The 27,733-nt window shown below is 39.8% G+C and overlaps 1 protein-coding gene across 2 annotated transcripts in view; it reads left to right on the forward strand.

Annotated features, from left to right (window-relative positions):
• Positions 1 to 10,293: 10,293 nt before the first annotated feature.
• The window catches only part of KLHL15 (kelch like family member 15), a 35,819-nt gene continuing 18,379 nt past the window's right edge, over positions 10,294 to 27,733 (forward strand). Inside the window, exons 1-3 of one of the 2 annotated variants that reach the window (XM_072815999.1) lie at positions 10,294 to 10,335; positions 10,910 to 11,110; positions 24,566 to 25,277. In XM_072815999.1, coding sequence (XP_072672100.1) covers positions 24,573 to 25,277 — 705 coding nt within the window. In that variant the 5' untranslated portion in view covers positions 10,294 to 10,335; positions 10,910 to 11,110; positions 24,566 to 24,572. Of the gene's footprint in view, positions 10,336 to 10,706; positions 11,111 to 24,565; positions 25,278 to 27,733 lie in introns of those variants that run through there. The other variant, XM_072815998.1, reaches the window with a different exon arrangement.

Consider the following 27,733-nt stretch of genomic DNA (forward strand, 5'->3'; position numbering starts at 1 on the left):
AAGCCGAGTAATTTTTGTTTCTCCCCATGCATTTCTACACTTATACAAATTTTCTGTCATGAACAGCTGTTCATTTCTAGCCAGCAAAAAATGTAAGGAGAAGCGACTAAGAATTTAGATTACCTGTGTTTATTGAATACTTAAGTAAGATTAAAAGGAATATAGGTTTTCTATTACGTAAGTTTTAGGTTACAACAGTTTACCTAAAATAGGAAATTTTATTTCAGCAAGTGCATTCATTGGTTAAGTGATGGTAGAGAACTGTGCAATGTATTGTATTTGAATGGAAGCATTTATTTCCTAAATTTAGCGACTTATAAATTTGTAAGTTTATAAATTTAGAATTTATCTTACATTCTAAATAGTTATACCAGCCAATTCAGGAAACCTATTGAGGTGATAAAAATGTAGAAATGTCAACTCATTACGCTATACACCTGAAACTAATGTAATATTGTATGTCAACTATAATGAAAGATAAATGTTGAACTAGTGGTGATGGTTGCACAACTTTGTGAATATACTAAAAACCAATGAATTGTATGGTTTAAAAGAGTGAATCTTGTGGTATGTGAATTATATATCAATGAAAAATAAAATTCATTGATAATGAATAGAACATAATATGCTTTATTGTCAAACGTATCCTGGAAGTGGAAATGTCACAAGAAATAATGTTATTAAAAATTATAAATATTGGCACTGACTTAATAGGTATTTATTTTATTTATTTATTTTATTTAACCCTCACAACAATCCGATGAAGTAGATAGTATTACCCCATTTTTACAGGTGAGGAAAGTGGGTCCTTGAAAGATTATATAACATGCCCACAGTCCCACAGCTTCTAAGTAGCAGAACTGGAATTCATAGGCAATTACAAGCATACTCTTTTTAAAGAGTCGGCTTTGAGGTAAAGCTTGCATACCATGAAATTCACTCACTTTAAATATACAAGTCAGTGATTTTAGTAAATGTACAGAGCTGTGTAACCACAGTCCAAATTTTGAATATTTCCCTCACCCCAAAGAGACCCCTCATGTCTACCTGCTGTTAATCCCCCTTCCCATCTCTGGCCCCAGGCAACCACTAAAGATCTTTGTCTCTACAGACAATTTCTGGACATTTCACATAAATGGAAGCATATAATGTTGTTTTTTGCATCTGGCTTCTCACACTGAGCATAGTGGTTTTGAGATTCATCCATGTTATAATAATTCCATCACATGGGCATATCACATTTTGTTAATCCTTTCATCAGTTGATGGATATTTGGATTGTTTGCACTTTTGGCTATTGTGAATAATACTGCTATGAACGTTGGTGTACAAGTTTTTGTTGTGAATAATGCTATGAACATTTCTGTACACATTTTTATGAAAACATGTTTTCATTGCTCTTGGTAAATATCTAGCTGTCCAATTGCTGAGTGCAATGGTAAATCTATGTTTAACATTTTGTGGAACAAACTTTTCTAAAGTGGCTGCACCATTCATTCCTACCAGCAATCTATGAGGGCTCTAGTTTCTCCACATGCTCACCAATGCTTGATTCTGTTTTTTTTTTCTTTTTATTGCAGACATTATAATAGGTGCAGTTTTCATTTGCATTTCTCTAATGACTAATGATGTGTTGAGCATCTTTTCATGTACTTATTAGCCATTCACATTTCTTTTTTTTTTAAGATTTTATTTTATTCATGAGACACACACACAAAGAGAGAGAGAGAGAGAGAGGCAGAGACACAGGCAGAGGGAGAAGCAGGCTCCATGCAGGGAGCCCGACATGGGACTCGATCCCGGGTCTCCAGAATCACACTCTGGACTGAAGGCGGTGCCAAACCGCTGAGCCACCCGGGCTGCCCGCCATTAACATTTCTTCGGTAAAAAAGCTATTCCAGCCCATTCTTAAATTGGGTTACTTATTTTCTTATTATTGAGTTGCAAGAGTTCTTTATAAAGTCTGGATACAAGTTTCTATCAGATACATTATTTGCAAACATTTTCTGCCAGTCTGTCGCTTCTCTTTTCACTTTCTTTTAAGATTTTATTTATTTGACAGAATGAGAGAGCAAGTGCGCAGGCAGAGGGAGACAGAGAAGCAGGCTCCCCACTGAGCAAAAAGCCCTACATGGGGCTTGATCCCAGGAATCTGGGATCATGACCCAAGCCAAAGGCAGGCACTTACTATCTGAGCCACCCAGGTGCTCCAGTCTTTGCATTTTCTTAATGGTATCTTGGAAGAGCAAAAGTTTTTAACTTTGATAAAGTCCAATTTATTTCTTCATTTATGAATCATGCTTTTGGTATCATTATTTAAGACTGCTTTACCTAGCTGAAGTTCACGAAGATTTACTTCTAGGGTGTTTTTTTTTTTTTTTTTTTTTTTAGGTTTTCTTTTTAAAGATTGATAGTTTTGGAATGCCTGGGTGGCTCAGTGGTTGAGCGTCTGCCTTTGGTTCAGTGCATGACCCCAGGGTCCGTGGATCAAGTCTTGCACTGGGCTCCCTGTGGGGAGCCTGCTTCTCCCTCTGCCTGCGTCTCTGCCTTTCCCTCTGTGTCTCTCATGAATAAATAAATAAAATCTTTAAAAAAATATTGATAGTTTTAGCGCTTATATTTAGGCCTATGATCTATTTTGAGTTAATTATTGTGTAAAGTGTGAGGAAAGAATTTAACTCCATCCAAAAGTTTAAATCTTTTTACATGCAATTGTCCCACCACTAATTGTTGAAAAGACAGTCCCTTCCCTATTGAATTGCCTTGGCATTGTTGTATAAAATAAACTGACCATAAAAGGGGGTTTTCTGGACTCTAAATACTCTTCCATTATCTATATGTCCATACTTATGCCAGTACCACGCTGTCTTGATTTCTGTAGTTTTATAGTACATTTTGAAATTGAAAAGTGTAAGTCTCTCAACTATGTTCTTTTTCAAAACTGTTTTGGCCCTTCTAGAGTTTTTGCATTTCCATAAAAATTTCAGGATCAGCCTGTCAATTTCTGCCAAAAAAGCGGGGGACGGGGGTGGGGGGGAAGCCTACCGGGTTTTTATATGGATTGTTTTGAATCTGTAGATCAATTTAGGGAGAATCACCATTTCAACAGTATTGAAACTTCAATCCCACAGGGCTATCCTGCCTTACCTATACTTAGCATTGCAACGCCCCTCACCAAAACAGTGCTGTTCCTCTCTCAAGTCGCTGGAAAGCATGAAGCTCAGTGGTCCTTTCAGCCAGGCTTGAGCCCTGCTGTTCATGTAATGCTTTCCCTGCTTCTACTTCAGCTACCACCCCAAGCTGTGGCAGCCAGAACTAACTTACCTAAAGTCCCTCTCTACCCTGTATCGACAAAGACATTTTGTCCCAAGAGAGCTATGCAATCACTGTTTTTTTTTAAGAACTTAGTTTTAGAACCAATAAATAACCTCAGAGCTTGGATTCAATCCCGTCTCTATCCTTAACCACACTCCCCAAACCCTAAAGCTGTGCTTCTGGCAACAGTTATTACTGAAGGCTTTTTTTCACTTCTTTCATTGAGCAAACACCATATAGCAGCTCTTCTTTGCTCCCACTCACCTCAGCTCTGGCGCTCACACTTGGTGTGTGTGTGTGTGTGTGTGTGTGTGTGTGTGTGTGTGTTTTCATGCACATCTACTGAAATGCAGTGCTTATGAATATGTGGCTTGTACCCTGAGGCTTCTAAAGTATAGTGTTGCTTTTCATTGGTTCATAAAGAACATAAGAATGATTAACTTGGGGGGGAGGAATTTGTCCTTTTTCACACATTCATTTACAAGGGGGCATTGTCTACTTTGTGTTTCAAAGTAAATATAGTCCATTAAAAAACGGTGACATTCATTTCGTTTTTTATAGATAGTGGATGTTTAACAACTTACAATACTTTTCTATCTGGCTTGGCATGTCACATTCTTTGTTTTACCCGTATCTCACTGGCTACTCCTCTTGTCTCCTTGACAATTCTTTATCTTTTCCTGGATGACTCCCTAATATTGGAGTGCTTCAGGCCCAGTCCTTGCTTTACTTCATTCAGCCCCTTTGTAATCTCATAAGCACCTCATGAACATGTGGCTTGCAATGTTGAGGCTTCTGAAACATAGTGTTATTTTTTGCTGTTTTAGCAGGAGTACAAAAATGATTAGCTTTTTAAACATTTATTCTTTGTTCATTTTCAAGGGGACCTTGTCTACTCTGCATTTCCAAGTAATCTATTCAGTTAAATTGGCAACATTCATGCACCTTTTATTGATGACAGACATTTAGCAACTTCTAGTACCTATCTCTCCAGCTGGTAAGCATAGCACACTCTGGTCTTCTGCACCAGCTCCCTGTTTGGGATAGCTCCCTCCCCTTGGCATGCCCCCTTCTCCTTTCTCCCCCACCCCCTGCTCCAAGCCTGCTCCTCTTGAGATCTTCCCCATGTCAGGAAATGCCAGTTCCATCCTTCCAGTCACTCAGGCTGGAAACCTAGGTGACATCCTTGACATCTGTCTTCCCTTTATCCCAATATCCAGGAAACTCTGTTGGCTATACCTTCAGAATATTTGTGGTCTGGCCACTTCCTACAGTTTCTCCTTTAGCCAGTGTTCTATTCCTTTGTTAGACAAGTCTCCTTACCCATTTCCCTGCTTTCACATTTGTCTACTTAAATTTTTAAATAGCCTATTTTATTATTGATATGTGTATGTGCGTTATATGTCCAGTGGGTTTTTTCTTTAGTTTTACTGACATACAGCCCTGTATAAGTTAAAGGTGTATGGCATAATGACTTGGCATAAACATATTGTGAAATATAGTAAGTTAACATCCATCATCTCATACAGAGAAAAAAATGTGGTTTTTTTTCCCTGTAATGAGAACTTTGAGGATTTACTCTCTCAGCAACTTTCAAATATCCCATACAGTAGTGTTAACTATAGTCATCATGTTGTACATTACATATGCCTAAACTCTTATTATTTACACAGCAGCCTTAGTGTGAATTATATTGCGCCTTTTCTCAAGAGCTTCCAGTGGTTCCCAGTTTCTCAGTGGCCAAAGCCCTTACAATGGTCTACAAAGCTTTACACAGTCTGGTCCTTCACCTGCTTTAAGTCAAACGCAACCTCCTAACTTGACCATCCCAGTTAAAACTGGAACAGTCCTCCTCCTCAACACTCCTAATCTCTTTGTCCTGCTCTGTTTTTCCTATTGCACTTATCACATTCTGAGGCCACATAATTTGCTTATTTATTACCTCATTTATTTAATCTTTGAAATGGCAAGGGCTGTCATACATTTTGGTCACTGACAGATCCCCAGGGCTTAGTACAGGACTTGGCACACAGTAGGCACTCATAAATACTGATGGCATGAAAAAGTAAATTAGCGTAGATTAGTATTGATTAGATTACTATAGTAAACAGTTTATGGAATTATATAGGAGTAAAAATGCAAGATCATTTAATATGTTCATTAGTATAATAGTATTAGAGTTGAAAAAGCATGGTGAGAGAGGCCACGCAGGAAGTCCTCAGTCTATACTCAGCGGTCTGGTTTTTCTTCTTTTCCCTCTGTCCTTCTTGTGTCCTACACTATAAGCCTATGAAATTATCAGTAGTTCTCTGAATAAAGCTGCTTTGCTGCCTCTCCTAGGCCTGGAACAGACTGTGCTATGGGAGGTTCTTTACTCTCTTCCCTTTCCCTTTGGACTGAATTTAGAAATTACTTCCTCTGATGGGGTACCTGGATGGCTCAGTCAGTTAAGTGTCTGCCTTTAGCCCGAGTCATGATCCTGGGATTGGGCCCCACGTTGGGACTCCCTGCTTCGTCGGGAGCCTGCTTTCTTCTCCCTCTCCCTCGGCCACTCCCCCTGCTTGGGCTCTCTTGTTCTCTCTCTCCATCAAATAAATAAATAAAATCTAAAAAAAAAAAAAGAAATTACTGCCTCTGAGAAGCCTTGTTTGACCCTCTCAAGCCCGGGTTATATCCCTCTATCTTTGTGCTCGCTCACAGAGCACCCATGTGGTCTAAACCTGTCACAATGTGTTGGGGACTCTGAGACCAAACCTGAATCTTTCTAAACCCTTGTTAGCTGGCCACAAGCACAAAGCAGTTATTCTCACAACTGCCAGCAGAGAATTACTTGCTAGGGCTTTATGGATGGAAGTGAAATATGAAGAAGCATTTGGTTCCAGAAAGAATCACATTGTTGAGTCCCCTTGGTCATACAAGGTTAAGTCAAGCTATCAATTCATTTTCATTGAGGTAACTCCCCACATTGATGAAATAACACAAATGTAAATACTTCAAATATACTCTGTGGTGGGGGAGTACCCTTTGAAGGTTTTCTCTGCGTGTGCCCACATTCCTTTCGGATACTTAGGGATCTGGTACTCTCCTAGCAGGGCCCGGGGATGGGTTTAAAGGCTCATGAAACTGGAATAGAGACGGGACAAACCCTTTCCTATCCTTTTTTTAAAAGATTTTATTTATTTATTCATGAGAGACACAGAGAGAGAGAGAGGCAGAGACACAGGCAGAGGGAGAAGCAGGCTCCACACAGGGAGCCCGATGTGGGACTTGATCCCAGGACTCCAGGATCACGGCCTGGGCATGAAGGCAGGTTCTAAACCGCTGAGCCACCCAGGGATCCTCCCTTTCCTATCCTTAAGAAAGGGTTCCCACCTAATGGCTATAGATCTGACTTAGAGATGACCAGAGAAGACATCCCTGTCTAGGGATCTCTAGAAACCATGTCCTGTTTAAAGAGATTGAATTTTCCTTCTGATGGCTTTAGTTTTTTGTTTTGCTAGAGAACCAGAGGGAAAATCAAGTTTGTGAGTTGGGAAGTACACAGGGAGACCTGGAGAAATGTGGAGAGGTGGTGACAGACCAGAAGGCTAGAAATAATAGGAGAGAAGTTACAAGGAATAATTCCAGGCAGCCCGGGTGGCTCAGTGGTTTAGTGCTGCCTTCAGCCCAGGGCGTGATCCTGGAGTCCTGGGACTGAGTCCCACATCGGGCTCCCTGTGTGGAGCCTGCTTCTCCCTCTCTGCCTGTGTCTCTGCCCCACCCCCCCTCTGTGTCTCTCATGAATAAATAAAATCTTAAAAAAAAAAACAAGGAATAATTCCAAGGGACAGGTGACCAGCAACAACCAAGGTATGTAGGCATTAGCTAGGAATCCTCCAACATTCATGAAGACACGGATTTCCGATTAGTCATGCAACATAAAGGCTCAACTTATTGGGCTGTAAAAACAACAAATTTTAAAGGCTGGAAAATTTGTGGAGCCTCTCAGATTGCTTTTTTTTAAGTTTATTTTTTTAAAGTAGTCTCTACACACAATGTGGGGCTCAAACTCACAGTCCTGAGATCAAGAGTTGCTCACTCCTCCAACTGAGCCAGCCAGGCACCCCTCAGATTGCATTTTGAAGGTTCCCTGTGGTATATGGACCAAAAAATAATGTTTAGGACAACACCCACCATCCTTTTTTTTAAAGATTTTATTTATTTATTCATGAGAGACACACACAGAGAGAGAGAGAGGGAGGGCGCAGCAGAGACCCAGGCAGAAGGAGAAGCAGGCTCCATGCAGGGAGCCCGATGTGGGACTCGATCCCGGGACCCCAGGGTCACAACCTGGGCCGAAGGCGGCGCTAAACCGCTAAGCCACCCAAGCTGCCCAACAGCCACCATCCTGTTGGAATGTGTCAGTGTATAGGTCTTGGTGTGTACTGGCAGAAATTGGTACTGATTTGGGGGGGAGGCTATTGAACTTTGAGGGACTGAGATAGACTGTACCCCAACAAGATGCCTTAAAACCCCTGAAAAGCTATAGAGTGCCTGTCAAAACAGTTTTCAAGGGGAAAGAGAATGCATATGTAACCTTATTAGAGTTCACTGAAAATATAATTCTTTGATTCCCATAGATTAAGGTGGGAGCTGGATACATGCAGTGATTACCAAGATAATTACCTTACTGTAGAGTCTGGGTTTCTAAAAAGCCTCGACTTTTTTTGTTTGTTTGTTTGTTTCAAGATTTTATTTATTTATTCATGAGAGACACAAAGAGAGGCAAAGACATGGGCAGAGGGAAAAGCAGGCTCCCTGCAGGGAGCCCAAGGACTCATCCCAGGACCCCAGGACCCTGGGATCACGCCCTGAGGCCCTGAGCCAAAGGCAGATGCTCAACCGCTGAACTACCCAGGCGTCCCAAGCCTCGACTTCTTTTAAAAATAAATAAGTAAAGTGGGGCAGGGGAAGATTATACGGTATCCTAAATTCTCAGAACCTCCAGGTAGAAACTTCCTTCTGACTCTACCACCATTCTTAGACCCAAGCCTCTAGCATGCCTCAGGACATTTCAGACTGCAAGGTAGCAGATTTGAGGAGCATTCTCAAACACTTAAGTTAGAGGACTAGGAAAAGACAGCTTCCATTTGCCCCCGTGGGAATCCACCAGTGTGGAAGGATGCCCTCAAGGTATTTGGGAGCTCCCATTACTTTCCAGTAATTGGTGGGGAAAGTAATTGAATACAAGAATTACCTGGAGGAGTTAGTTTATCTAAATGACGTGGTTTTACTTTGGTCTCAGGGAAGCAGAATGCTCCTTACTGTAGTATAGACCCTTCGATAAAATACTTTAAAAAAATGAGAGTGAAAGAGGTGTCATTACATAGAACATTTTACCCCTAGGAATGGACTCTACATAGTAAATAGTTTGGTGAAAAGATGCAGCCCAGTTTGAGAGTATTTTTAAAAAGGACCTTTTGGACATAATGAAATATCACATATGAGGCTATGTAATGTTAATGTCATAATAAGGGTGTACTGGTCAGAATGGTTTATGGTTTGTGTCATTCACTGTAGGTATATATACCAGCTACACAGAGCACAGACACATTTTGGTTCCTCCTTGAATGAAGAACGTAAGTTTCTCTCTGGACAGGTCGCTGCTACCCTATGTAATGTATACCTCAAAATTAATGTTATTTGGCTCATATACAGAAATCAAAATTCGTTACTTTTAAATGCTCAAAAATAAGGTCTGAAAACTCAAATGTTCAAACTTGCACGTATGCCATTTTTTTTTCGTATGCCACTTTAAAGTATATTTTAGGGCTTATAGTTTTTTTAAAGCTTGTTTTTATAGTCTAAGTTAGAAAAGGTAAGCTTATTTCCCTGTTTCCGAAGGGTTCAGGTGATTCTCTATTTTTTCCCACGAACTAGCTACTTCAGCAAAACAGTACACCGTGTGCTATCTTGGCCTCTTGGGAAACATGGCATGTTCAAGTTTGCTAGAAAGAGATAATGATCGCTTTCAGCCACACACCTCACTGTAAATTCATCGGGATATTGGTCTAGAGAGAAAATGGCGGCGGGGGGTGGGGTGGGGGTGGGGGTAGGAGAAATTCCTCAGTTTAGGATTAGAAATGGGCAATGGATGGCTTAATTTAAGGTTAGTTGTAGAACCACTGGCCTCCAGCTGTGTATTTCTGTTATTTGCATTTTTCTCACAAAGAGATTTCACAACAAATTTACAGAGCAGTCCTATGGAGTAGTTTTAATATTCTTAAATCAAAAAAGGCGATATTTTAAAAGCATTCGCTAGAACGCTACAGCTGCCTTATTTAAAAAGAACCTCCCCAAATCACTGCTCTCTGAATGTGCGTTCTTGCCATCTTATTTTGACGCAAATAGAATAGCGCTTTTAGAGCCGACATTTCTGTGCGGTGCAGACATGCCGTTTTCCATGAATTTTCCCACCTCTGGGAAATGCATTTCCGAAACGTGTAATTGTTGTGCAATAAGCCGAGTGAACTATGACGCAATTATACCCTGCAAGTTGCCGTGCAAAAATGATGTCATTTGGCGCAGATGTAGTCAATTTTATAACAGGTAGCTATGGCAAGGCTTCCTCCCCGTCGTCGCAGATTCCCCCGCCCCCACCGTGGTGTTCGAGATGCAAAAAGACATTTCCCGGGCGTCCCACTCCACAACTTGTGGAGGGTGGGCGCGCCGCAGTAGCTCGAGCCCCCGGCTCGCGCAGACCGAGCGGGACCGCTGCGGCGGGACGAGCACCACCGAGCATTCCCAGCCCCGACGGCGACGCCACGAGGGAAAACGCGTTAGGTCGCGCCCGCAGTGCAGCGCCCGGCCGCCTCATTCCCTCGGTGGGGCCCGCCGGCGTGGCGGGCCTGAGCGTGGGGCCCCGCGGGCGTGGGACGGCCCTGCCCCCACCCCGCTCCCACACCCGCTCCCGCTCCCCCGGTCCCGGAAGTGACGCGCGCTGGCTGAAACATGGCGGCATTGGCGCTCGACCAGGGGGAAGGTAAACACCCTCCGGGCCGCGGCCCGCGCGCGGGCCCCCTCGAGGCGCCGATGGGGGCCGACGGCGCCTCCGAAGCCTGCTTTCCAACTCTCGCCTTCCCACCCTTCGACCTCCCTACCCGCGTGGCAGGCTTCCGTGTTGCGACGACGCCGCATGGGGCCCCCTGCCGGCGGGCCCCGCCTCCCTGGGCCGGCCCCGGGCGGCTCCTGCGGCCCGCAGGGGGCGCGCGGCCCGGAGCGGCCCCTGGCTCGTGGCCCCGCACGCTCCGCCCCTTGCCCGCCCCTTTCCCGCCTTCCTCCACCCCCGGCGTGGGTGATCCTGAGGCTCGGCGCGCTTCGGGGCAGAAGCCCGGAGACGCCGTCGTCGACACCGCTACCGCCGGCGCTTCTGCCGCTGCCCGCGGCCCCCCAGCCCTTTCCCCCGCCTGTGGCCCCGCGTCGGTCCTCCAGCCGAGCCCCGCCGGGCGCCGCGAGGCCCCTGGTGTTGGCAAGGCCGGGCCCGGCCCCGACGCCGCGCCGCCTCGCGCCGAGCCCGACTGTCTCGACTCGCGACTCAGCGCTGTCTTCTTTCCCAGGACTGGTTTCGAGGGGGCCGCTGGCGCGCAGACTCGCCCCCCGCCTGAGCGCCCCGGCCCGGCCCGGGAGCGGCCCCTTGTAAGAGGTTCGAGGAGCCTGCCGAGTGCCATCCCGGCGCCCGACCGCCCACCGCCCGGCCCGCCGGCCCGCTTCTTCCTGATGCAGACTGCCGTCCACTAGAGGCTGGACAGACCCCCGAGGTGCGTAGCCGCCCCTGGCCCGCCGGCCTGCGGGAGCCCGGGCTTCGTCCGCGGCCCCGTGCCCGGCACGGATTCGGTAGCCTTTTCTGCTCAGACCCGAGTCAAACATTTGGTAGACGCCGGGACCTAATTTGTCTTTGAGTTTACTTAAATTGTTTGAAATATAATTTTTTTTAAGGAGGGGAAAAAAAAAACGGAAGAAGCATAATTCAGCCATTTTTTGCAGCACACAGCTGCAGGTACCATGATTATTTTCTCCCTAACCCGTTCCTTCCCTTTAAAAATTCTGTTTATGCCTGAAATAGAACTATGCGAAATGCGAAGCATAAAACGTGGAATAAGAAGGTCTGGGTTCGACTGGGTGACGCTGAGAAAATCGCTTACCGAACCTCGGTTTCTTATCTATGAAATCTAGTCAGTAATAGCCACATCACAGGGTAGCGAGGACTATATGAGGTCATATATGTGAAAATAACCTATAGCTGTAAAGTGTTGTAAAAATGCAAAGCAATTTTTTAAGTAACCCTTGCCAGAGTGGTTAATGTTGTAGTGGCTAACTGTTGCTGCCTCTTCCCCCCCCCCCCCCGTATTATAAGTATAAGCAATAAGTACGGAATAGCGAAGCAGTGCCGTGAATCGACTAGAAATATATAATAGTCACGTTGCTTGGCCTTCTTCCTACGAAATGCTAACTGCTTATTTAAATAACGGTATTCTTTAATTCAAATTTAACGTTACTCTACTGCTTTGCTTTTCATTTTTCTAGGCCGCTTATGCCCTTTTTCTTACTCGGAATATTTATTTAACACTTATGTTTTAGTCTTACATATTTTCCGAATTTACATTTATTTTTGTTGATTTCATTAAATTGTGTCTTAGAAAATGCTTTTAAGATATATACTCCAATTTTAATGCTGTTTTTTCGTGTCTAGGGAACAGGATGCCTGAATATCTACTAATTTGAGAATTGTTTTTGAAGAGCTTACAAATGCATTCAGATGTCTGTGATTCTTAAAAGATCTAGAAATGTAGAAATTTTGAACTTTTTGACAATGTAATAGTGTTTATATAATTTAATTCTCTTTTTAAATCGTCACAGCACTTAGTAGGTGTTTAGAACCAGTTTTTCAGTGGGAATGGGTGTTAATTTGCACTCTTGCTGATTTAACTTAGGAATAATGGAGTAAATATTTGTGGTTTGAGAAATTGGATTTATTATTTGTCAGAATTTATAATATATATGTGTAACAGTATGGAATTGTTCTTACTGGGTACATCAAAAATGTAGTATGGTTTGGCTTAAAAATGGTTCACAAAAAGTGAAAGAAGCATTTTTTAACTATATTATTATTATTATTTTTAGCTAGCAAATAGTTTTCTGATTTTTTTCTGAAATGTTTTATTTTATAATCCAATACCAGTTGTTTTTGTATAGGATGGCTTTGTGTTGTGTAAAAAGACAAAATAATTTAAGCGGGCAGGATTAAATTAGCAAATGGAAGAGCCTATTTTAATGTTCTAGCTTTTATACATTGGACTTATCGTTTGTCCTGAAGATAAAATTTTGGCAGATCACCACTTTATTAGGAATTTCAAGGTTTGACCTTCTCTCTGCCTTGATTTGGGTTCTCTGGGGCTAAAATCTTGGAACCAGGGCTGGGTTGGCTTTGTGGGTGTTCGGAAGAGCCCTGAAGTTGGTATAATAATCTGCATATAAAACTGGCATTGTTCAATATAAAGGTGAATGGTAAAATTCATGCTAATTTAAATGTTTAATTTTTCTTCACTTAGAACGCATTAAACAACAAAAAAAACACCATGACAAGTCAAGAGAAGCCTCAGAAGAAAGGAGAAGGCTTTTTATTTTAGTACTTTTAATGACATTTTTTTCCTTCTTTTGGATAAGGGGGCCCAAATTTTCATTTCGCTCGGGCCCTGAAAATTAGCTGGCCTGTTGTCAGCTTGCCCTTCACATTGTAAATATTTTAAGAGTAAATAATATTAACTGGGAGGAGAATGAATATTTAATTTGAGGGGTTGAATTAATTTATTAGCATATATTTCCCCTTAACTGGAATGGTGTAGTTGGTGTGGAGTTTTTTATTGAAGAAGTCACTGGTGAAGCATTGTAGGACACTGTTTAAACACAGAGGCTCTGAAGTGGGGCGGACCCCCAACGCCACGACTTAAGAATCATAGCCTTGGGCAAGTTTCTTAACCTCTGTGAGCTTTGATTCTTCTCATCTTTAAATCAGGGATAGTTACAGAACTTGGAGAGTTATGAGGATTAAATTTATCTCTTTACCCAACAAATAAATATTTATTAAGCACTTACTATGTGCCAAGTGCTGTTATTTCTAGGTTGTGAAGGATACAACAAAGCAAAACTGAAAAAAAAGAAAAAAAACCCAACAGTAAACTAAATAAGTAAAAGAGCCTGTTACCTCTATTTTAATATACTATGGAGAAAAATAAAGCAGAAAGGGAAAGTGAGGATTTCTGGTTGTGGGGGCGGGTGAGATTTTTTGGTTTTTCTTTTCTTTTTTTTTTTTTAAAGATGGGGTTTGGGGAAGGCCTCACTGAGATGACACTGGAATAAAGACCTGAGGGAGCTCTCTATATATCTGGAAATGTAGTGAACATCCCAGGCAGAGGGAATAGTGAGTGTAGAAGCCTTAAGGTGGGCGTGTGGCTGTTTTTCAAGAAACAGCAAAAGAGGCCAGTGTATCGGGGCAGGATGAACAAGGGGGGAGAGTAATAGAGCATTATTATTAACCATCTTAAGAATCATTGGAGGGGCTCTCATGATTCATCTTTGTTGTAGGTATATGTTGTACTGCTACTGGTCCAAAAGTGGAAGGCCTTTTCAGATTTAGAAATTTTTACTTTGGAAGAAACTAGAAAAGGCAAGGTATTTCCTCAAGATACTCTGTTTTTAATATAAGGCCTTTAAAGCTCATCTGGCTGAATCATTGAAACAAATAAGAACAGATAGAAAATTTATTCCTTTGTCTCTGATAAAATCATTGAATTTAGTTAATGATTGTACATCACTTAAAGATTTGCAGGAAATCTGTATCAGAACATCAGGACCTTCCAAAAGATTTAGTTTTTTATAATTCTTGTAGAGAACTAGGATGTTAACGTTATAATGTTGATGATTTCTTGTTAGGAAATAACTTAGAAGATTTGGGGTTTTATTCCCCAATAGAGGCTTTTCCTAGAATTCTCACTGGATCCAATCTCTGAAGGCTAGGGAAGCTGTTTTCCATGACATCACTCTTGGACTACTACTGCTCGTACTGAGGAATAGGCAGAGGAGCATTAAATGAAAATCTCCTGATGAAAAAATAGCATTAAAGCAGGAGTGGCTTTTTTCTTACAAGGTTTCTTGTATTATAGAATGATTAAATGCTAAACATACCTGAAAAGTGAAGTAATTTGGATAATGGGTGCCAACCTGGGACTGGAGAACCCAGAGCCTTCCTAAAAGCTTAGTTAAACGGTCATTTGCAATTTGGTACTGAGCTATAAAAACATTTAGATAGACAAGAAAGAATTTCCAGTATTAAACAAATTAAAGTTATGCAGCCTTTCCTTCCATATTAAACTGAGTTGTTTCTCCATTTGAATAGTGTTATCCAAGAGTAAGATGACTGTTGATAGAGCTAATACAATGAGTCTGTTTTTAAATTTTTCTTGCCTTTTAGATTGAGAATTTAGCCACTTTGAGATTCCCAGACTTTAAATTTTCTTCTTTGTAAGTTACAGAAATGGTGAGAAACTTTATGACTCAGAAATTAATTCTATTTTTATCCGTAGTAAGCCTTGCATTTTCTTTTCAGTGTGCAAGTATGGGATTTTCTGCATTAGTTATCAACTTTGGTAAGCTACCGGTTTGAGGATAAAGGTAGTATGAAATGATTTAAATTTTTCATTGAAAAAAGTATATCAAGCTCTGAGAATCTAGCTTTTGTTCCAAATGACTTAGGATTTTGTATGAATTTTTAAGGAGCTTTGGGAGGAATATGAAAGCATTTAATTATTGCTTATGGCATAAACATGGAGGTTAATTTTGAAATGTCTTCTATTAAATTGCCTAGAATTTGCCTTCAAATCGGAATGGCAGCCTTCTAACTGAAAAGGAAGCATTTAATTTCTTTGCCTTTAATTTCCTGTCCAATTTTACCCCCACTAGACTTCTTTCTTTACTGGTCACTAGAGAGTTTAAACTGTTAGAAATTTCTGTGATATAAATAGCATTAATAGTCTTTCAGGGCAGAGGTAGGAAAAGTATGTTTTGTGTATATGCGTGTGTTGCATTGACCTCTTGATCATACCTTTTGGTCTCAAGACCTCATACTATTAAAAATTTTGGAGATCCTAAAGAGCTTCTAGCTATGTGGGTTGTATCTGTTTATATTTACCAAATTTAAGTTAAAACTAGAAAATTAAAAAATCTAATTAGCATTTTTGCCGAAAATTAAATGTTTTCCAAAACCAAACAAAATTTGGTGAGAGGAGTGGCATCATTTTTACCTTTTTGCAGATCTAATTAATGTCTGACTTAATGAAAGACAATGGGCTTCTTATCAGCTTCTGCATTTAATCTGTTAACCATATTACACGTCTAGCTTCTAGAAAATACTGAGAGAATGAAAGTGAAAAAACAACTTTAATTTTTGTTTTTTTAAAGATTTTATTTGTTTATTCATGAGAGAGAGAAAGAGAGGCAGAGATGCAGGCAGAGGGAGAAACAGGCTCCATGCAGGAAGCGGGGTGCGGGACCCGATCCCAGGTCTCCAGGATCACGCCCACGGCCGAAGGCGGCACGAAACCGCTGAGCCACTCAGGCTGCCCGAAAAAACCCAACTTTTAAAATCATTACTATGAAAATAGTTTTGACTTCGGCGGAGTCCTTTAGGGGACTAGGACCCCATTTGTCCCTAGACGACATTTTGGAAATTGCTATACTAATCACTGTTATGCGTAGAAAATATGAGGCTTTTTTTTTTCTTTAATCAGTGCCAAGTTGATGAAATACTCTTAAGTATTTTTTCGCAGTAGTGTATGTCTTGTCATTTAGTTTAAGTTGGTTCCGCTTTTTTTTTTGTTTTTAGATTTTTTATTTATTCATGAGAGACCCAGAGAGAGAGGCAGAGACACAGGCAGAGGGAGAAGCAGGCTCCATGCAGGGAACCGGACGCAGGACTCGATCCCAGGACTCCAGGATCACGCCCCGGGCCGAAGGCGGCGCGAAACCACTGGGCCACCCGGGCTGCCCTGGTTCCGCTTTTGAATAAAACCTGCCATTTGAAATTTTGAAGGCTAAGTGTAGAATGTATATATACATATATATATATATATATATGGGTTTATAAACCATGATTTCCTTTAATCTGATGATCCGTTTTTGAAAAGTGAGGATACAGAATTTCTGTACATTGAACATTTTGTATGTTAGTAAATCTCTCTCCTCAGATCCCCTTAATGGATTTTTTTAACCAGCTCTCATTGATATGTAGTTTTTAAAAATTTATTTATTTTAAGAGATTTTATTTATTTATTCACGAGAGACACAGAGAGGCAGAGACACAGGCAGAGGGAGAAGCAGGCTCCATGCAGGGAGCCCGATGTGGGGCTCGATGTGGGAGGCCCTGGGCCGAAGGCGGCGCTAAACCATTGAGCCACGTGGGTCTCCAGGATCACGCCCTGGGCTGAAGACGGCGCTAAACCACTGAGCCACGCGGGCCCCTCGGTTTTTTTGTTTGTTTGGTTGGTTGGTTTTATTATTTTAAGGTATGTAGTTCTTGAGTTTAGTTTCACAGTGATTCTTAAAATTACTTATTCTGTAAGTTGCTATAATTCTTAGAGATTTCTTATGTGTAAGTTATGTTTTACTTTTTGTATTCTTACACTTTCCTTTTAATACTTAATATTTTTTATTTGCTTATATGTGTGTTTTGTGTTTTTTATTTTAATTTAAGCCTCACTTTTTTTTTTCCTTTTCTTTGTAGCTTCCAGGGTATGGACTGTGAACAAGTTGTTTTTGTTTCATGTGTTCATTTGTAAGTTTGGTTGGTTGATGCCTTAAGCATTGATATTGTAGATCCGTGCTGTCCAATGGAATATAAGACATGTAATTTAAAATTTTCTTATAGCCATGGTTTTTTTTTAAAGTAAAAAATAGATGAGATTACTTTTATGTTTTTATTTTATTTTAAAAAATATTTTATTTATTTATTCATAGAGACACAGAGAGAGACAGAGGCGGAAACACAGGCAGAGGGAGAAGCGGGCTCCATGCAGGAGCCCTATGCGGGACTCGATCCCAGGTCTCCAGGACCACGCCCCGGGCTGCAGGCGGCGCTAAACCACTGCGCCACTGGAGCTGCCCGAGATTACTTTTAATATATTTTATTTAACCCATTACATCCAAAATATTATTTCAACATGTGATCAGTACAAAAATTTGTGTAAATGAAATTTACACTTTCTTTTTTGTACTAACTCTTCAGAATCTGGCATTTATTTTATACTTACAGCACATGTCAATTTGGACTAGCCACATTTCAAGTGCTCCATAGCCCTGTAGCTAGTGGCTTGTAAGTTGAAAAGCACATATGTAGAAATTAGCTACTCTGGTTAGGGCAGAAAAACTTGAAGAGCCCCATACAAGCTACAAAATTTGTGTGATGAGAAAAAATGGAAAAAAATGCATTGCAAAATGAGGTCCAGTGTTTGGACTACTAGTACATCTCTTGATCTCTCATAAACTTACGTTGTGATGAATTCTAGGAGGGTGTGGAATCTGTAGAGTTGATTTTTGAGGGGTATCAAGTTCCTATGGTTTTGTGAATGGTAAAAGAGCAATAGGCAAGAGTTGGACAATGGGAGCCAACATTGAGTGACCTCTGGTGGAGTGCCTTGCTCTGGGCTAGGCATTTAAGTGAATTCATTTAATCACCACTGCCACTCAATAATAAGGTAGTGATGATAATTCCTAATGTGTGGATGGAAACTGAAGTCAGGAAGTTAACAGACTCTTCAGATCATGCAGGTGGTAAGTACTAATGAACCACTCTTAATTTCAAAGTTTTGCTCTTTACAACAGAATACAAATTTCTTTATATTTTTTGCAAATCAGATTATGGTTTTATCTCTATTTTTAACTAGTCATATGACCTTGAAAAATTTCACCCATCAACCCTAGTGTCTATCAAGTTAAGTTGGCCTGGGTCCTAAGAGACTTAACTGATAAGGCAGGTTGGGGTTTGAAAAAAGTACTGTGGCTAGGGAGAAGGGTTTTTCCATAGACAACCAGACTTTTTAAAGGGTCAGGTCTATTTTATTGGTTCCAGTAGCACCAACTGAAGAGGTATAATAATAAGCCCTAACATTTTGGTGTCCTTTATTTTAACAGATAAAATATACTGTTCTAAGTCTTTATGTGTATTAACTGATGTAATCCTCACAGCACTATGTGAGGAAGGTTCTATTGATATTGATGTCACTTTTTTCTTTAAGATTTTATTTATTCATGAGAGGCAGAGAGAGAGGGATAGGCAGGCCCCCCATGGAGCAGGGAGCCTGTTGCAGGACTCGATCCCATGACCTTGGGATCACAACTTGAGCCAAAGGCAGATGCTCAACCGAGCCACTCAGGTGCCCCTTTGATGTCACTTTTTTTTTTTTTTTACAGATAAGGACATGAGAACCCAGAGAGGGTAAATAGCTTGCCCCTATGTCACAGAGCTGGTAAGAGGTAGAACGGGTATTCAAACATAGGCCTCTAACTCCACACCTGTACTCTTAATTCACTACTTTCATTTAGAGATTAAATCTTGGGTCAGTTAATCACTGAATATTTTATCGTTTTCTGCTTATACACATACTTCCTATTAAAATGTAAAATACTGCTGCTGCTTTAAAGCTGTTAGTCTTACTGATAGATGCACCAAGCCTTTTCATGGAGAAAAGAAGTTACTGATATGTCCCAGCTATCACAAATTAATTTTAGAAGTCCATTTAGATCAAGTAAACTTGACAAATGAATTGCTAAGACTTGAAAAATAACTGTATGCCTTTGTAAGTGCATTATTATACCTCTGTAGGAGAACAGTAGAATAAGTGAGAATTTTATGACTAAAAATTTTGGGTGGCTCATGTTAAATGCTCTCAATTTTACAGATGCAGAGATAAGACCAAGGTTTGAGTAACTTCAAGTATAGCAATTTCTGTTCTAAAGCCATGTTAGTTAGGGACCTTGATGGTAATATGAAGGAAAAACCCACCCGAGGTAGTAAAAAAGGGATTTAGTTTAAGCATAGAAGAATTTCTCTTAGAACCCGGGAACAGGAATAGAGGTGGGCCCTATTAGCAACTGGAAAAATGAGGGTGTTGGGGAGCACTCCCTATCCTCTCATCTTAGCTTTATTCTTTAGCCCATTGGCTTTCTCTGATACTCAGCCTGCGTGGCAGGCAGAAGTTGGTGCCCACAGCTGCTCCTTGACATATTCCAGGTCCAGTCATACATACAGTCAGTGCATGTCTCTTTTATCCCTTTTCTAAATTCTTGACAAGAGAGTGTTCATCTTGATTCATGTTTCCCAACCCATTCTGACCTTATGTGACTAGACAGGATCACGGAGTGGAAGCCTGCCTGGTTGGAGTCCCCCTTAGTGGGCTGGGTGCCCTGAGGAGTACGAGTGCTGTCCTTATGGTTTAAGGGTCTTTTGACTCCCAGTTTCTCCTCTCCGCGCCCCCCCACCCCCCTCTTTGATTCTTTGCCCTGTGATGTTTTTACCATAGTAAGTATCTGGAACCTAGATTGCTTCTATTTATTTATTTATTTATTTATTTATTTATTTACTTACTTACTTACTTCTTTTAGAAAGCATAGTTTCTCCTTTTATTTTTTAATTTTTACTTCTTTTAAAATTCAAGTATAATTAACATACAGTCTTATACTAGTTTCAGATATACAATATAATGATTCAGCAATTTTAGACATTTCTCAGTGCTCATCAAGAGACCTATACTCTTAAAAAAAAAAAAAAGGGAGACCTGTACTCTTAATCCTCTTTTTTTTTTTTTTTTACCCATTCCCCCCCACCAACTTTCCCTCTGGCAACCACCAGTTCTTTGCATTTAAGACTCTGTTTTAAAAAAAAAAAAAAGACTCTGTTCTTGTCTTTTTTCCTGTTCGTTTGTTTTTTAAAATTCTGCGTATGAGTGAAATCATATTTGTCTTTCTTTGACTTACTTAGCATTATACCCTTTAGGTCCATCCATCTTGTTGCAAATGGCAAGATTGCATTCTTTTTTATGGCTAAGTAATATTCTGTAGTGTGTGTGTGTCACACCACGTGATCTTTATCAATTCATCAATCGCTAGACGCTTGAGTTGCTTCCATATATTGGCTATTGCAGGTTGGTACAGCCACTGTGAGAAGAGTATGGAGGTTCCATAAAAAATTAAAAATAAAATTACCATATGACCCAGTAATTCCACTTCTTGCTATTCACCCAAAGAAAACGAAAACAGGAGTCCAAAAAGGTATATGCACCTCTTTGTTTATTGCAGTATAGTATCTCCTTTTAAAAATTTCCTTTAGATTGAACTTTTTTCAGAAAGGTAAAAGCTGTTTGAGACCTTTTCAGATAGTGATAACTGTTAAATAGGTTTACTTTGTTTTTTAAAAAAATTATTTACTTAATTAATTTGATAGTGCACAAGCTGGGGGAGCAGCACGGAGAGGGAGAAACAGACTTTCCACTGAGCAGGGAGCCCAGTATGGAGCCCAGGACCCTGGGATTGTGACCTGAGCCGAAAGCATACGCTTAATCAATTGAGCCACCCAGGTGTCCTGAGAGGGTTAACTTTGACAGGAAGTGAAATATATGGTATTTTAGGTTATTTTTTTAATCAAAATAACAGATTAATAAAACACAAAGCAATCTACTCTCAGTATATGAATGCCGATGTCCAATCTTCTATTACTAAATCTTCATTAAATGTGACCAATATCTTGACAAGTCAGAGTGATAATTGGTGTCCATAGTGATCCTGAGAAAGATAATGAAATATCAGATATTTCATCTGTTTTAATTTACTGTTTTTTAATTCCAGTTATTTTGAAAATTGATTATTAGTGTGATGTGTGGATAGTCCTCTATTAACCATAATGTTCGATTATTCAGATACCACACTGTGTGATGTTCCTTTTCTTCCCAGTATGCAGTTGTGTGTATATGCCTCATATCACTTAGAAAATTCAAAGCTCTAATTCTAATTTTACCTCTAAAAATAACACGGGGAAAAGAAAAACCCTAGTAGTTTACTTTAATCTTGAATGTATTAGTAAAGTTGTTCTGCTTACAGTGTCTAAGATATCTTATATCTCTTTTCCAAATGATAAACAGCCCTCTTGTGTTCTGCCTTTCCAAAATGAAAGTATAGCTTTTGGATTAATGGAGTACTAATAAACTCGATAATAATTTCACCTTGTGCATACTTGCTGTTTTAGGTAAGTGAACATATTATGTCGTTTAATCAATAAGACTGAAAGGTAAGTTAGGGACAAACTGGGACAAGAGGCACCTAGAATGCCTCTTGGTAAGATGGGAAATACAGAAGCAAGAACCGATTGGGAGAGAGTAGAATTATGACTATTTTTAGGCATGATGATTTTGAGATCCCAGTCAGTTACCCAGAAGAAATATCTAGTGGACCATTCACCATTTGGACAGAGATGGTCAAGGTATTGGTAAAGGTAAGTATTAGGAGAACCCATGGGTTTTTAAGAAGTCATTTAAGGAGACACAATGTTTAGATGAAAAGAAAGAAGGTCTGAGAGCAGAATTCTGGGGAACAGCAGTGTTCATTCAAGAAAAATGAGCCCAGGGAGGAGATTGAGAAAGAAGTAGCCCAGGAATAGAAAGAAAATCAGGGAAATAGTGTCATGAAACTGAGAAAGTGATGAACCAAGGGAGTAAGTCATGCTGCAGAAGGATTCTGAGAAATAGGGACGAGGATATAATCTTTATTTTTTTATTTTTTTTTAAGATTTTATTTATTTGAGAGTGAGAGTGAGAGAGCACGAACATGAGCAGGGGAGGAGCAGAGGGAGAGGGAGAAGCAGACTCCCATTGAGCAGGAAGCCTGATGCAGGATTCTGGGACTCTGGGATCATGACCTGAGCTGAAGACAGCTTCTTAATTGACTGAGCCACTCAGGCGCCAGTCCCCCACCCCCCCGGCCTTTTAAAAAGATTTTTTAAAATGAACTTTCAAAACAATAATACACTTTTGTGGCAGATAGATTAGAAAACACAGTTTAGCAAAAGGGAAAAAATTAGAACTGCTTGATAGTCTACCATCCTGAGATAACCATTTTTAACATTTTGGTATGTTATCCTTTCTGACTTTTTTCTTGCTAATTCACAAAGTTTTGTGGGTTAAGATGACTTTAGACTGAGATAACTGCTGAATCAATGGGTTAATGTGTCAAAAAATTAAACATAGGGTTTCACAGATAACATATTGATGACAAAATAGAAAAACACAGTGATCACCTACTCACAAGAGTGGAGAAATAGTGCTTTTAGCATGTCCATGGAAGCTGCCTTTTCACTGTCATATCGGAGGGCTCTGCCAAACCTAGGGTGCAGAGGGGATTCCCAAAAGGCCCATACTTCCATGCCTAACATAATGCCTGGCACACACGAGGCACTCTTTCAGCAAGTAAAGGAGGCGGGCTTGGTAATAGAGTGGGGAGATTGGGTCTAATACCAGAAAGTCCAAGCTGGAGGACAGAGGTAAAGTTTGGAAGTGATAGGCCAAGTAAAAAGAGAGGTGGAGGTTAAGCCTGAGTGAAAAGTTGACCGTTTAGATTTTAGATGGGCACCGGTTTTCGATTGTGGTGAGATCCAACAGGTATGGGAATAAGGTTTTAAAATGGAGTAAGGAGGGGGGTTGTAGGAGTTGAGGTGGCTAGGGAAATTGGACTTTTCGGGTTTTGCATATGAGTGATCCAACATTGAAGAAGTGGAGAACATGAGCTTCAGCCAGAGTTGTCCGTGAACTTGCAGGAGAGAGTGATTGATCAGGATGTGTGTATTTGATAAGTGACAAGAAGGAATAGAAGATGGATTTTTATCTGAGCAAAAGGGCATGTTTTAGAAAAAGGACAGTAGAAACCTACAAGAAGGCTTAGAAGGTAGGTTTTAATCTGTACAAGAGGGTTTTTTTTGGTATTTAAATCAGACTGTGGAGAAAATTTGGTGACTAGCAGGAGCTGGTAGGGAAGTTTGTTTACACTGAAGCAAGGTTCCACTGGGCACAGAGGAAAGGGTAGGGAGGGAATTTGGGATGGGAGGAGGCCCCTGAGCTGTGCAAGACTGAGAAGAGGATAGATGGCCATTGGCTGACAGGGTGGGAAGGAGGGTGGTTGTGTGAAAAGGAGAAAATTTGCTTCATAAACAGTCTAATAGACTGAATTAGTTTATTCTGCTTAGGAGATCTTAATTATTCTAACTATCTTGGCTTCATTTCTCTGGTATGCAAAAAATATGGTTTCATTCCCTTTAAAAATTATTTGTATTTTAAATATGTAAGCAATGTGTGATCATTGTATTTTAGAATAAGGTTAATGAGGTAAGTAAAAAGGAGAAGGCAAACCTCAATTTCTTGAAATCTTACTACCCAGGGATATCATTTTGGTATATGTTCCTCCAGACTTTTTCGAATCTCAACATACACATGTATATTTTATTTTGGAAAATAGACCCAATAAACTGCAGTTTCCTTCAGTGTTTTTTCACATAACAATACCTAATAGACATCCTTTGTCAGAATAGGTAGATTGCTGCCATTGTTTTTAGTTGTTACAGTAATCCATTAGACAACAGCACTGTATTTATTTAATAATCTGTTGTTGGGCTTTTGAATATTTTCCAGTTTTCTGTTATAAGTAAGGCTAGAAAGAAAAAATCTTGTATGTATAACTTGGCATATTTATCTGATTACTTCCTTTGGGTAAGTTTCTAGGTTTTTTTCAAGGTCAACAGCAATGCTTCTTGGTTTGATTTCTTTTTTGCTGCTTTTTCCTCATAATTCAGCATTTGGCAGAGAAATCTTTTTGTGTTGATAATTTGGGGACATATTGAAATATACTTGGTGAACAGTGTAAAACCAATGGGCTGGGCATATACTGTTTGTTAAGTTAACAATTTACCATTATTTGATAGGTATGTAATAGATTTTTTTCCCCAGGTGAGGAAGCCAAAAAAAGGGAAGCCTTTAGGTTGTCTTCTCCCAGAGGGCTTGTACATTTAAGACTGAGGCAGTGAAATTGAGATAATTACGAAAAATTGTTTAAGCTCCTAAATTAATAATGTCTTCAGAATGCATGGAAATGATTAACACAGTTTTCTTTGATTACCTTTTTTCCAGGTGATTCATGGCAGGGGACGTGGAAGGATTCTGTTCCTCCATCCATGACACCAGTGTCTCTGCTGGGTTCAGAGCACTGTATGAGGAGGGATTGCTTCTTGATGTCACTCTGGTTATTGAAGATCATCAGTTCCAGGCCCATAAAGCACTCTTGGCCACCCAGAGTGATTACTTCAGAATTATGTTTACTGCAGACATGAGGGAGCGAGATCAGGACAAAATTCATTTAAAAGGTCTAACTGCTACTGGTTTCAGCCACGTCCTTCAATTTATGTACTATGGAACTATAGAACTGAGTATGAATACTGTTCATGAGATCCTTCAGGCTGCCATGTATGTTCAACTTATAGAAGTGGTGAAGTTCTGCTGCTCTTTTCTATTAGCGAAAATCTGCTTAGAAAATTGTGCAGAAATTATGAGACTCTTAGATGATTTTGGTGTTAACATCGAGGGAGTCAGGGAGAAGTTGGACGCCTTTCTGCTAGACAACTTTGTACCACTCATGTCCAGGCCTGACTTCCTGTCTTATCTGAGCTTTGAGAAGCTCATGTCTTACTTGGATAATGATCATCTGAGCAGGTTCCCAGAGATAGAGCTGTACGAGGCTGTGCAGTCTTGGCTGCGGCATGATAGAAGACGCTGGAGACATACCGATACCATCATTCAGAACATCAGGTTTTGTTTGATGACTCCATCCAGTGTTTTTGAGAAGGTCAGTGCATTTGAAAGCAGTAGATAGGACTTATTTAGTTAAAGCAGTATGTTTTTAAGGTAAGATTTCTAGGCTTGGTCAGGAGTTAAAAAGAGAATAGTTTATGTACAAGCAGTCTGATTTGTAATAGTTTATGTACAAGCAGTCTGATTTGTTGTAGCTTTTGCATTTAGGTTTAAGAAACACATTTTGTGGGTGAAAGATGAACCAGGTAGGTAGTAGAGTAGTTTTATTTTAAAAGTACTTTTAAAGTTGGAACATAAGTATTTAACTCAAAATATTCCAAGTTTGCTTTAACTTTTCTTTCTTTTCACAGAGTAATTAAATCTGAACTGGGTCAGGCTAGCTCTATTTTTAAAAATTAATTTAAGTAATACATGCTGAAATTAGAATTGAGAGGAGTTTCGTTAGTTTTGAATGATGTGCGTTAATGCAGTTCCGTATTCCTCTAAACTGTAGTGAGTAAACATAAAATTACTCTTGAAAGCCAGTAGGCTCTAGTGGTGATTCTCCCCTACCCTGACCTAGTTGATTTTTTCCCCTACTCGTAAGTAGTTCTATTTTTCTCCTCTTTCACTATGAATACTAACTGAATTTAACCATGAAAACGTTTATGTCTAAAACCATTGTTTTGGCATTTCTAACCTAATAGACTATAAATCCTCTGTCTACATCAATGAAACATCCCTGTGCACATTTTACCGTGTAATAGTTCTGCTATCTGAAAAATATCCTTTCTCCAAAACAGCCTTGGCCTTTTTGTATGCAAGCATATTTCATTTTTATATCAGAGTCTCACTTGTGATCCTTTCGTGCTGAAAGGAGAGAAAGCAGTTTCAGTAATTGCTTAACTTAATTGGTTTCTAATCACATGGTTACCTCTGGGGCTCTGTTTACCTCTTGCATCATTTCTTCTTTCTAGAAAGCACACTTAAATCTTTGGTTCGACACCCTTCATGTTAAATAGTTCTTCAGCTTTAGTTACCACACCTGGTGATAAAAAATATAATATTTGCAAAGGGGGAGTTGTTTACACCATTTGAAAAATAACACTCAGCAGTGTGGCATGTTTCCACCCCCCCCCCAAATGCTATGGAATATCATTAACTTATACTTTTAATAGAAAACCCAATTTTACAGGATTTTATCTTTATTCTCAGAATGTACTTGATCTGGCAGAAATTATTGAAATTAAAAAATACATTTCTTAATTACTTTTTGTTGGGTGATAATCGGCTCCGCATCAACTATGTAAATCATTTGTCTGATTTGATTTTTTTCCCTTACTATATGTTTTTATTGCTCTCTTTCCCTGGGGAATCCTGTTTTGTCTTTATACATTAAATGCAAATGCTTTCCTACTACTAAAACAAACAAAAACCCTCCAACTTCAATCTAGATGGAAGTACTGGTGAAATAGGAAATAAAACTTCTCCTTTTGTGGGACAATATGATGGATAATTGTTAGCAGTTGAGCGCAGAGCCTTTTTATATTCTAATTACCAATTCAATGTGGTAGTGACAGTGTCTGAAATGAAAGTTAATACCATTGGATAGTTTTATAAATTATATGAAGCATCACTTGTACCTTCTGATGGATTTTGTTTGCTTATAATAGCAGAGGAGGTGGTTATTAACCATTAGCCAGGTATTGGGTATCTCCTCAGAATAAAAATGTTAAGGCTTCCTTCTTGAGTTAATTTCTTAGAAAAACTTAATAAGGCCCTGGCCACAGAGAAACCATTGTTTTTGATAATATAATGGAAATCTTTTAGTTTTATTTTAGTAATACTGGTAAGATAAATGGTAGTCCGTGATTCTGGTCTTAGCAATGTATGAGAATTAATGCTTATCAAAGGGATCTGTGGCTTCCTATTTTATTTTAATTCCAGTAGAATTAAACATATATTGTTATATTAGTTTTAGGAGGAATGTATGGCATTCTCAATTTTGAGAAACACTATGTTAGGCAGATTTTTGAGAACTGCTCTTCATAGACCAAACTAAAATGGAAAATTGGGTTGAACTATTTTGTACCATACGATTTTGATCTCCCTTGAAAATAGGGCCCATCTATTTTTCCTTTACCTTTGGTATGCTGCAGGTCTCACACAGAGCCATTTTAATACCTATTATATATGCATGGTGCCAGAAAGGGCACAGAAATAAAGATATGTTACATCTGGGCTGATCTCTTTAGTAAGAATTTACACAGGGAAAACTACAGGCAGTTTTGATTTGTGTTTTTTTTCCTATTTGCTGAAATTTAGAAAAATGGAATATTGATAGGCACTTATTTTTAGCTTTAAATTGTTAAAAATACTTATTAGATTTTCTAAACATAAAAAAATGTCTGAAAGAATAGTGGAATGATCACCCATAAACATATACTATAGGTTACTAGAGTTATCATCTTACCACATTGGCTTTAGCAATGTAAAACCATTTGAAAGAAT

The sequence above is a fragment of the Canis lupus genome, chromosome X (assembly GCF_048164855.1).
Source record: "Canis lupus baileyi chromosome X, mCanLup2.hap1, whole genome shotgun sequence".
NCBI classification, from domain to species: Eukaryota; Metazoa; Chordata; class Mammalia; order Carnivora; family Canidae; genus Canis; species Canis lupus.